General features: G+C 38.9%; 1 protein-coding gene across 3 annotated transcripts in view; it reads right to left on the bottom strand.

Annotated features, from left to right (window-relative positions):
• The window catches only part of Mrrf (mitochondrial ribosome recycling factor), a 61,255-nt gene that overhangs the window by 48,248 nt on the left and 1,946 nt on the right, over nucleotides 1–11,061 (bottom strand). For all 3 annotated transcript variants that reach the window (XM_028886121.2, XM_037204477.1, XM_028886120.2), the window contains exon 2: nucleotides 6,392–6,603. In XM_028886121.2, coding sequence (XP_028741954.2) covers nucleotides 6,392–6,603 — 212 coding nt within the window. The remainder of the gene's footprint in view (nucleotides 1–6,391; nucleotides 6,604–11,061) is intronic.

Genomic DNA, 11,061 nt, shown 5'->3' on the forward strand with positions numbered 1-11,061 from the left:
CACTGACTTTTTTCTTTAAGTGCCTACTGTGTACAGGGCAAAATGCCAAACATTAGAAGTTTATAAACACATCCCTGCCCTACACAAGTGCTCACATCTACTAAGTATTGGCTAGCTCCCAGGTCTGTGCTAAAGCCTTAGTCATTAGCAAGGGCAAAGGCTTTATGATTAGACACTCTGGGTTACACCTGCTGTAGTGCATGCTGGCTTTAGGACATTGTGCAAGTTACTCTATCTTTGAGTACTGGGACAAATAAAATGTGTATTATAAGGCTGCTCCAGTAATACAAAGTCACTTACACACCCAAAAGAGTGTTCTACATATACTAGGGAATCCAGGAGTAAATTAATACCTTATTTTTTCAGAAAAAAAAATGGAAGACAAGAAAGGTAAAGTGACTTGCCTAATGTCACAGGTCAGGAAATGGTCAAGTCAAGATTGGTCCCAGATCTGTCTAATTTTAAGCCCATGAACTTTTCATAAGACAATTTCCACAAATCTAATTGAGAGAAAGGAAATATATTAATTCAGTTTCAAATGCATCCTAAGAAAAGGTTATGCTCAGCATTGTATGGCTGCTCTAGACAAAATGAACTGCAGAGACATTAATCCTACCCACCACAGCATACTGGCTTCTATTCTAGTAAATCAACAGTGCTGGAAGACGGATGGAATCTGATTTCATGTCTAAACCATGAGGGGTTTTTTACACACATTCTGAAATGTACATATGACACAAATACTCTTGTATTTCTACATGGGGGGTGAGAAAGGAGAAGAAAGATGGAAATAAATAGTATCTGAGTAATGAAGACTATGATGCTTATTCACTAAACATTTAATAAAACATTAAAATCCATTCAGCAATGTTTATTATTGACTTGACTCTACACTATCTGTGTTTCACATCCTAATTTGCAATTTCAAATGCGCTCTTCCATTTAATTTCCAAGATAGTTCTTAGGTAGGAAAATAAGAACTTAAGATGCAGGCCATTGAAATATTTTGCCCCAAGTAACCAGCAAACAAGAAGCAAAGTAACTTTTCCAAAGGTTTGTCGGGTCACCACTCTGCTTGAAGATCCCACTGCTTTGGAGCAAACAAGCTAAGGGCTTAGAATTTTTGGAACTGATAAAAAGATGTCAATTCAGAAAAACTGATTACAAGCAGGACAACAGAAGCAAATCCATATCTAGACAAATTGTAAATAAAAAAATCAAAGACATATAGATCATTTTAAAAGATGGAGAGAAAAGACAGATTTATCCACACAGGATTAAAATTATACGTTGAACAAAGAGGCAAGACACAAAATACATACTACAGTAAAAAAGCCCCATATTAGAACAGTGTAACAGACAAAAACCAATCCATGCCATCAGACATCTGAATAACAGTCACCTGGGAGGGGGCACAGGGAGAGGGTGGCACTCACTAGATGTGGATAAAAAGGGACTTCTGATGTGCTGAAAATATTCAGATCCAGGACTTGAGTGTTCCACCACAGAGCTACACCCCAGCCTCTGGTTTCTGAAACAATATCTTGCTATGTATGCCTGTCTGTCTGTTTCAGCCTCCTGAGGGCTAGATTATAGGCATGAGCCTCCCCCTCCCCCAATACCAGTTCTTGATTGAGGGGAAAGGGGAGTCTTGGCTACATTGGTGATTTCAATTTGTAAAAATTAGCAAGTGTAGCTTATTTCTATGAAAAGGTTTAAAAAAAAAGTTTTTACTATCCAAGTAAAGACAGATGGTATACACACAGCTTGCAAATCAGCAGAGATGAAAAAGGAATAAAGAAATCTGATTAACTTAATAGAAAGGAAGAAAAAGTTAAGAAAGCCACAAAAAAGTACAAAACAAGATTAAAATGTAAATACTCAACAAATAGGATAAACAGAAATGAACCAAAATGACTAGCTAAAAGTTCAAGGTTCTCAGTGAGACTTTAACTTAACCATATAGAATATACAAGAAAATTTATAAATATATGAAATCACAGGTTTAATGGATAGGGAAAATTTTATAGGCCTGAAAAGTACTAATGAAAATAAAGTTGGGTTTATTATATTAACGGCAAGTAAAGCATTTAAAGACAATGTACTATTAGAAATGAGGGCTACTTCAAAATAATATCAGAAGATATATAACGATTCTGGGCTTAAATATATAGCCATAAGGTAGCCTCAAAATTAAAAAGGGGAAACTGTTCAATCTACACTCACACCAGGAGATTTTAACACACACTTTTCTTGGTAACTGATAAGCAAAGGAAATAAAAAGTTAAGTGAATGGAAAATGTGATCCTAAGTACAGACTACCTTTAAGCCCATCACTCAGGAAGCTATGATATCTTTGAATTCAAGGCCAGCTTGACCTACACATGAGTTCCAGGGCATCCAGAGTTACATGTTGAGACCTTGTCCCAAAAAGAGTAAGTAGAAAATACAAAAAATATTATTATCAACAAAATAAGAGACTCACAACATTAAAAGATTTTTTTAGCCAGTCGATGGTGGCACATGCCTTGGGAAGCAGGAGTAGGCAGATCTCTGTGAGTTCGAAGCCAGCCTGGTCTACAGAGTGAGTTCAAGAACAGCCAGGACTATACAGAGAAACCCTATTTCGAAAAACAAAAACAAATAAAGATTTTTTTTTTTTAAAGCTTGTAACACTGATAAACTTCTGGTAAAATGATGATATGAAAGATGCTAAGAAAAAGAGAACATATAAGAGTTATCAAAACAGTAAAAATTTTAATCTTTTGTTTTGTGTTCTGTTTTTCAAGGCAGGGTTTCTCTGTGTAGCGCTGGCTATTCTGGAACTTGCTCTGTAGACCAAGCTGGCCTGGTCCCCCTACCTCTACCTCCCAAGTGCTGAAAACTTTTAATCTTAAGAGGCTATTAAGGTGCAATTTTAGACCAACAGCTTTGAAGACATAAAAAAAATTCTGAAATAGAAAATATAAGCAGTCTCATAACTATTAAAGAGACTGGATCTCTAATTTCAAGTTTATATACACTTTCCAAATCCAGATGACTTACAGGCAGGTTCTACCTAGGAGACAAGGAACTTTAACCATCCTACTACATCCTATTACAAGCGGTATGATGCATTCATCTCACACCATGAGGCTAATGTCAACAACAAGACCTAATAAAGGCAGCAAGAGTCAAGCCCTTCAGTATGTGGAATTACATTCAGCCTAATCTTACACACGCAAACACAGACTAAAAAGCCTAACACTTAATCCCATATACAAGCTTGATAAGTCCAGCAATGAATACACAGATTATGTATCAAGCAAGATATATACAAATTATCAAAAACAAGCAGGGCATTTATCAAAAATGCAAAAATGATTTAACACAAGAAAAGCTTTTGATGTTGAGTTATTCTATTAATAGATTCAAGGCAGGGGAGTACTGGGGATTGGCATAGAATAGAGTACATGCTTAGCCCATGCCAGGCCCTGAGTTCAATTCCCAGTCCTGCAAAAACTAAAGGGTCGGAAGGTAGGACCACCTCAATGACCATATGTATCATTTGATTAGAAGTTGGTGTCTTTTAAACAGCTCAAGGATTAGATACATTTACCTAAAAGAGACTTCAAAAATATAAAGGAAACATTCTTTTCATCAACATATAAGAAGTGTTCTCTCTAAAGTCAAGAATAAAAACGGATGCCCATTATCACCAATCTCACTTACTTAAATTAGAGTTCCCAGGCAGTCCAGTGGAGGGTAATTGCAGGGAAATGGGGATGTATGTGAATGCATATGCACCAAAACACATGTACAAGAATGTTTATATTGTAATGATACTGCTAGTTTAACTCCAAATTCTAAGTGACCCAGATGCCATTACAGGATAGAGACATAAACTACAGCGGCACATCTGGGACACTATAAAAAAATTAAAGCACACAGCAATTGTTGCAGGTACAACATGCAAATAGCTCACAAGAAATCTGTTACCCCACAAAGCCAAACATCAAGTTCAAAAAGGATGAAACTAATCTATGGTGTTAAAATCAATCTCCTGCCGAAGCTTCTAGAATATGGGATGTTTTCTTCTTTTCTTTTTTTTTTTTAATATCTTTTGTTTCTGTTTTTTTGTTTGCTTGTTATTTTGTGGTTGCTGTTATGTAAGTGTGGCTCACCTAGAATTTGTTACACAGCCCATGCTAGCCTTAAACTTACAGTGAACCTCCAGTCTCTGACTCCCAAGTGACACCATGGCATGCTACATTTTATTTCTTTTAATTTAATTTTATTATTTTATGTGTATAAGTATCTACCTGCATGTATGTCTGTGCACTACAGGTGGGCCGAGTGCCCAGGCAAACCAGAAGAGGGTCTTGAGTCCTCTAGAATTATAGTTACAGACGGTTGTGAGCCACCATGCTGATGCTGGGAAAAAACCCCAGTCCTCTGGAAGAGCAGCCAGTACTCTTAGCTGCAAAGCCATCTCTCCAGTCCCCTATATTTTATTTCTTGATCTGGAAGATGGATACAAGGTTGTGTGCACTTTCTAAAACTCCACTGTGCCAACCACTTAACAATGTAGGAATATACTTTTCTGTATATGTTATACCTCAAAATAATTATGAGTATATCATAAAATGATACAATAATGATATCATTTTCTAGAAAATGTTGGTTTGTGACTATAAATTTCACATAGAAGAGGAAAAAGGCAAGAAAAAAAGAGTGTGTGACATGTAAAAATCTGCAGCAGTGCACACAAGGCTTTATGACTGGTTCCGGACGTAAGGGCAACTTAGTGAGGAAACAGCAGGTCAACAGAACAACCAGGAATTAGCACCAACTGGATGACAAAGTGCTGGCAACACAGCTCATGGCCTGTGTGAAAAAGAAACCTAAACTGAGCTTTAGTTTCTGTTTTTGAGATAAAGTCTCAATTTGCAGACCAGGGTGCCCTGGAATTCACTATGTAGCCCAGGATTATGTTCAACTGTCAGGAATCCTCCTGCCTCAGCCTCTCAAGCACTGGGATTACAAGTGTGGGCCACCACAGCCAGCTTTTCAGTTAAAATTATTAATTCACACCACATTCAGAAATAAATTACCTTGGGATAGAAAAGCGTTCTTGAAAAAGATACAAAGAGTAAAAAAAACTGAAAATGACCACATTCACAGACATAACACCCTGGTAACACAAACAGTAAGGGATAGTATCCCTATTGTAGAAAGACTCCAAGGGATCTAAGAGAATGAAAAGAGCAGACTCTTAGAGGAGCAGCCAAAAAAGATGAAGATGCCACTTGCAGGCCATTCTGAGCATCTAGAAGACTGTGATGCCACGGTGTCAGAATCGCCAGCTTCCCTGTCCTTCCTCTATCTGGAGGCAACCATGAGCAATTCTTTTCCAAACAACTAGACCCTGGCTTCTGTATTTGCAACATGTTAAAACCTGTATTCATTAGACAATTGTAAGGATTTCTTCACTGGAAAATTATAATTGTTTCCAATGAATAATGGTAAGGATTGGATTAGAAAATCTCAAAAATAAGATACAAATCACATCTGAACTTAACAAGATAAGTCTTCTAAGAGTTAATTTTATTTCAGAAGCACGTTAATCCTCCTTTCAACAAAAGCAGATCTGTGTGAAAGCAGAAAAGGAAAGACTTAGGAGCACATTCTAGCACCATCCTCAACAGCAGACCACCTGACCCCACCCCAAACAGGGGGTCTGCCTGATCACTCTCTGTCATCCATTCATCCAAGTTTCTGAAAATACAGTATATATACCAGCCCTGGAGAGTGCTACACCACAAAGACACTGATCTTCATCAGACCCAACATAGCAGGCAGCTAACAAACAATAATCAATTTTACAACTGATTAATTAATTACTTCAGTTCTAAGAGTGTCAAAAGTTAAGTAACAGTGTACATGAGTGCATGTAACAGGGAATCTGACCCAGTCTCAGGCCAAGGAAGGCATCCTGGAGGAAGTGGCATTTAAGCAAAGACCTGCGGTACATCAAAATCTCATTCTTGGATGACATAAGCCATTAAGATCATCCATCTAACTCGTAGTTTTAATGCCCTGTCACCCAAAACCCTTCTGGCTTTAATTATACCCCCAATCCGAATCTTCCTAAAGAATGAGTGTATGCTGATCCCTGCCATAAGCACTCCAGCAGGCTTGATACTTTTACCTCTAGTTCTGCATCTAAATAAAATAAATGAGGCATTTTCTGAGCCACCAAGAAAATAAATGAGGTGTAATGGTAACCAAACAAGCCCTGGGTTCCAACACAGTCTGCATGTGAACTTCTGAGACATCAGGAAGGACTCTGAACATCTCTGAGATCTCTGCAAATGTAAGAAAGGACTGAGAGGGGAAGGAGATCACCTACCTTTTGCTTTCTTGGTTGCAAACTGGCGAACTGGCACGGCTGGGTAGGCTAAGTACTGCCTGTGGTCATGTTGTCTTCCATGCACAGGTTTCATGGAAACTTCTGAAATAGGTCTGGTCAAAGTAGCAAGGTAAGTGCAAAAGGCAGGGTGTAGCCGGCGGAAGCAGTATACTCCCAAGGCCATGATGGGAGAGAATCCACAGAAACAGCCACTAAAAAGAGAAAGACAAAAGATTCCAGTAAAAGAAAGCCCACAGCAACTTTCAAAACTAATCCACACCAACTACCAAGCAATTCCTCTAACTGGGCCATGAACTTGACATTTCACATACTTAACTCTAAGCCGCCTCCCAACAGACTCAGGAAGAACTATTATCCTCATTTCACAGGATGAAAAAACTGAAGCTCAGACTTAAGTGACCCACCCTGTCTGTGGAGTTCTTTCAGTGCATTTAAATGCCTATTAAGCAAATGTGCAGCAGCCTAAATCTGTGATGATGCTAATTAAGCTTTATATGAGCAAAAGCACAAAATCTTGATAAAGCTTAAAGAGGAAGGGCAGAGTACCAGAAGAGGACTTTAAGTAAGAAAAACATTTTAATAGGCATAAAATGACTAGAGAATTTACATGGCAGCATTTAATTAAAATTTTCTTTGGTTCCTTATGCACTGATTACCAATTAGAATGCACTTTAATTTGAGTCTGAAGCATGATTGAGGTTTGAGGTCTTCCACGGTCTAGAACTAGGAAACGCCAACATCCATTGAGTTAACACAAGTTCTACACACTTCTGAGGTCTTTGACCATACAAAGATGCTATTGCTTCCTCAGACAGAACACAGTCCTAGTCAACAAATACAACACTAAGAATTTCTGCCAAGAATCTGGTTATTACTTAGCTAAAAAATTAAGAACAATTTAGTATCAAGTGTCTGAAAGCACTATCTTTGAAAATCACATTTCATTAAAAAAAACTGCTCAAATGGTGATGCAGCATTATGGAAAACAAGAGTTGGCATTCTGCAGCATGAAGACATAAAATCCAATCCCAGCTCCAGTTTCAAGGACTTCCATGCTAGGGTCAGATATGATGAGGGCACCTGCACTCATGTCAGGACTGTAAAGTGGCCTATATTCAGTCAGATGTGATACATCTGCCTGGGGTAATTCATCCTTTCCCTATCAATGAGAAAGATAAGCCTCATTTAAAAATGAAATACCAAATATGTATAAAACATTCAGCATGGTACCTGGCACACGCTAACTGCTCAAGAAGTGTGACTATTGTTGACTATTATTACCATCACTACTTTTTTTTAGTGAAAAGAAAAAGAGCAACACATAATGCCACATATGGTGAGGAATGCCTATAATCCTAGCAGTTAGGTGTACACAGGAGGAATAGGGGTTCAAGGTCATCCTCAGTTAAACAGCAAACTCGAGGCTAGCTTAAGCTAGATGTGATCTTGTCTTAAAAAGACAAGCAAAAAAGGAAGGGAATGAATAAAGCAAAGGCGAACCATTTCTCCTGATGGGAATTTTAACAAGTTATGCTGGATATCAGCAATCAGCACGTGAAGTCCACACAAACGCAGGCCTGGGCTGCTGGCTCACTCATATCAGTTTATTTATTCCCGTGAGTAATGCCGCAGATAAAGCATTATAGTCCTACTTTGTAGATATTGAAACTGAGGCCCAGAGAGATTAAGACACTGCCCAAGAATATAGTCCAAACTGTTCACAAAAGTTTGGCTTTGAGTTGACATTTCTAAATCTAAGTTTCTACCTACTCACATTTATATCCAAATATGGCTGCATAATAATGTGCAGTTTGGGTTTTTTTAGTTGGCAGGGTCTCAATCTGGCTGCAGTGTGTGTGACAGGTTTCCTGGAGTTCCTGTTGTGGGTCATAATACCAATCTACAAAGCCACAGCAAACTAAAATGGGTTAGAAATAAACAACCTTTGACAGAAAATCCAGCACCAAAAAGCAGGCCCAACACATGTGAACCGGAAGACACTTCTATAAATACACCACATCGCTGGAATGCTTGAGGCATACGTTTCAACTGCACAGAAGCCGGGGAATTTCACAGTGAAGTTCAATAAACCAATCTGTTAGGTCTCTACCTTAGGAACATGAACTCTCAGGTCAGTATATGAAGCATTGAAAGTGAAGAAGAAACTTATGAAGAGTTTAAGTATGTTCCAATAACATTAATTTACTCACAATAGAATGTTTCCCTACTTACTACATGTGTAACCTTGAGTAGGTTAGTCTTTCTCAGCAACAACTTCCACATCTTTTCTCACTTTAAATAACTAATATTTTTAATAATAACTTATTTATTTTTATTTTATGTTTTATTTTATCTTATGTGCCTTGATGTTTTGCCTGCATGTATGTCTGTGTGAAGGTGCCAGATCCCCTTGACAGACAGTTGTGAGCTGCCATGTGGGTGCTGGGAACTGAACTCAGGTCTTCCGGAAAAACAGCCAGTGTTCTTAACCACGGAATCATCTCTCCAGCCCCCAGATAACTAATATTTTAATAACATTTTTTGTTTACTCTATAAGAGTTTCAGCCGGGCGGTGGTGGCGCACGCCTTTAATCCCAGCACTTGGGAGGCAGAGGCAGGCGGATCTCTGTGAGTTCGAGGCCAGCCTGGGCTACCAAGTGAGTTCCAGGAAAGGCACAAAGCTACACAGAGAAACCCTGTCTTGAAAAACCAAAAAAAAAAAAAAAAAAAGAGTTTCATACACTTATGAACCTATATCCTAGCTTGTCCACTGTCCCAGTAACCCCTTCCAATCAGCTGTGTATTGATACGCAACATACATTTCTAATATGTTTGAACACGACCTTGTGTATAAAATACTTTTCCCATTTTATTGTATTTGATTACCACACACATTTTACAAAATAAACTGATCTTCCATTTCCTCATGAGCTTCTCCCATTCCTGAGTTTTCAAATATGCTATTAAGAGGGCTGGAGAGATGGCTCAGAGGTTAAGAACACTGGCTGTTCTAACACAGGATCTGGGTTTGATTCTCAGCACCACATGGTGGCTCACAACCATCTATATAGGAAATTCAACACCCTATTCTGGCCTCCACAAGCACTAGGCACATATATGCATGTAAGCAAAACACCCATAGACATACATTTTTGTTGTTGTTTTTCAAGACAAGGTTTCTCTGTGTAACAGCCCTGGCTGTCCTGGAACTGTCTCTGTAGACCAGGCTGTCCTTGAACTCACAGAGATCCACCTGCCTCTGCCTTCCAAGTACTGGAATTAAAGGCATGCGCCACCCCACCATCCTCCACCCCCCAAACCCCTACCCGGAACAATAAAACATTTTTTTAAATCATTAAATATGCTTGGAATGGTCTCCCCTTGTCTCTCTGCCATCGTTTTTCTTTAGATGACTTAAGCATCTGTCTGTCAGAGCACAGGGTCAATGGCCCCTTCTTCCAACTATGTCACATTTCCTGAAATCCAGTTTTCATACCCAATACTTCATCACAACACTTAGTTTTTAACAATAAAAGTAAATATTTGTGTAATTGTTCGATCCTTGTCTAAGTATCTCCACATGGCTGTTGGCACTCCATAGACTATTCTAGTAGACTAATCTACTTGTTCACTACTGTATTCTGTACTTAGGATAGTACAAGAACACAGACATCGTACAGATGTGATAAGTATGGTAAGAGACTTCTAGAAAGATTAAATCCTTGTCCAATGTCAAAATGCCCACATCAGAGTTGGAATCTACACTTCTGATGGCAGGTCCTGGGATCTGCTTCTTATCACTGCTTTTCCAGTTCTTTGCTTGGAAGAGGGTGTGCTCTTTTTCAAATTCAGTATCATATAAAGAAAGGTATTTGTAATATCTGACTCAATACAGCATCCAAATGTCCTTGGCACAAGCCAAAGAGGAATGATAAAATGTGGACAAAAGGCTTTGCCTAAAGACTAGAAGGCCTAGACTCCAATATCCCCACTTTATCAATCCCCATCACATGTATCTTTTGGATTCACAACCACTCCCATTCAAAAAGCATGTATCTCAGCTCTACCAAGGACGTGCACTGGAGCAAATCATTTCTCCTAGCTTGGTTTTTTTCCTCAGCCATTAACTGAAGGAATCAGATGACGTTTCCAGCTTTCCAACTACAAGTTCTCCAAAATTCTGGGAAATGCAATGGAATGTGCATTTCCTTCCCTTACAGGGAAGGCCATCCCGCTCCAGGATGAACCCTCACACACTATAGAAAATGTAAAGGCCAAGAATCAGGGTAAGGAGGGGATTCCTCCTGATGAGCAGAGGTTGATCCTGCTGGTAAGCAGCTGGAAGATGGCTGTACTTTGTTTGACTACAAAATTCAAAAGGAGTCCACTCTTTATCTTGTGTTGAAACTTCGTGGTGGTGCTAAGAAGTCTTTCTTACACCACTCCCAAGAAGAATAAACATAGAGAAAGGTCAAGTTGGCTGTGCTGGAATACTATAAGGTAGATGAAAAATGGCAAAATTAGTCAACTTCGAGCGTCCTTCTGATGAATGTGGTGCTGGAGTTTTCATGGCTGGTCACTTTGAAAGACATTACTGTGGCAAGTGTCTGACTTACTGCCTCACCAAACCAGAAGACAAGAAGTGTGTA

The sequence above is a fragment of the Peromyscus leucopus genome, chromosome 4 (assembly GCF_004664715.2).
Source record: "Peromyscus leucopus breed LL Stock chromosome 4, UCI_PerLeu_2.1, whole genome shotgun sequence".
Classification (NCBI taxonomy): Eukaryota; Metazoa; Chordata; class Mammalia; order Rodentia; family Cricetidae; genus Peromyscus; species Peromyscus leucopus.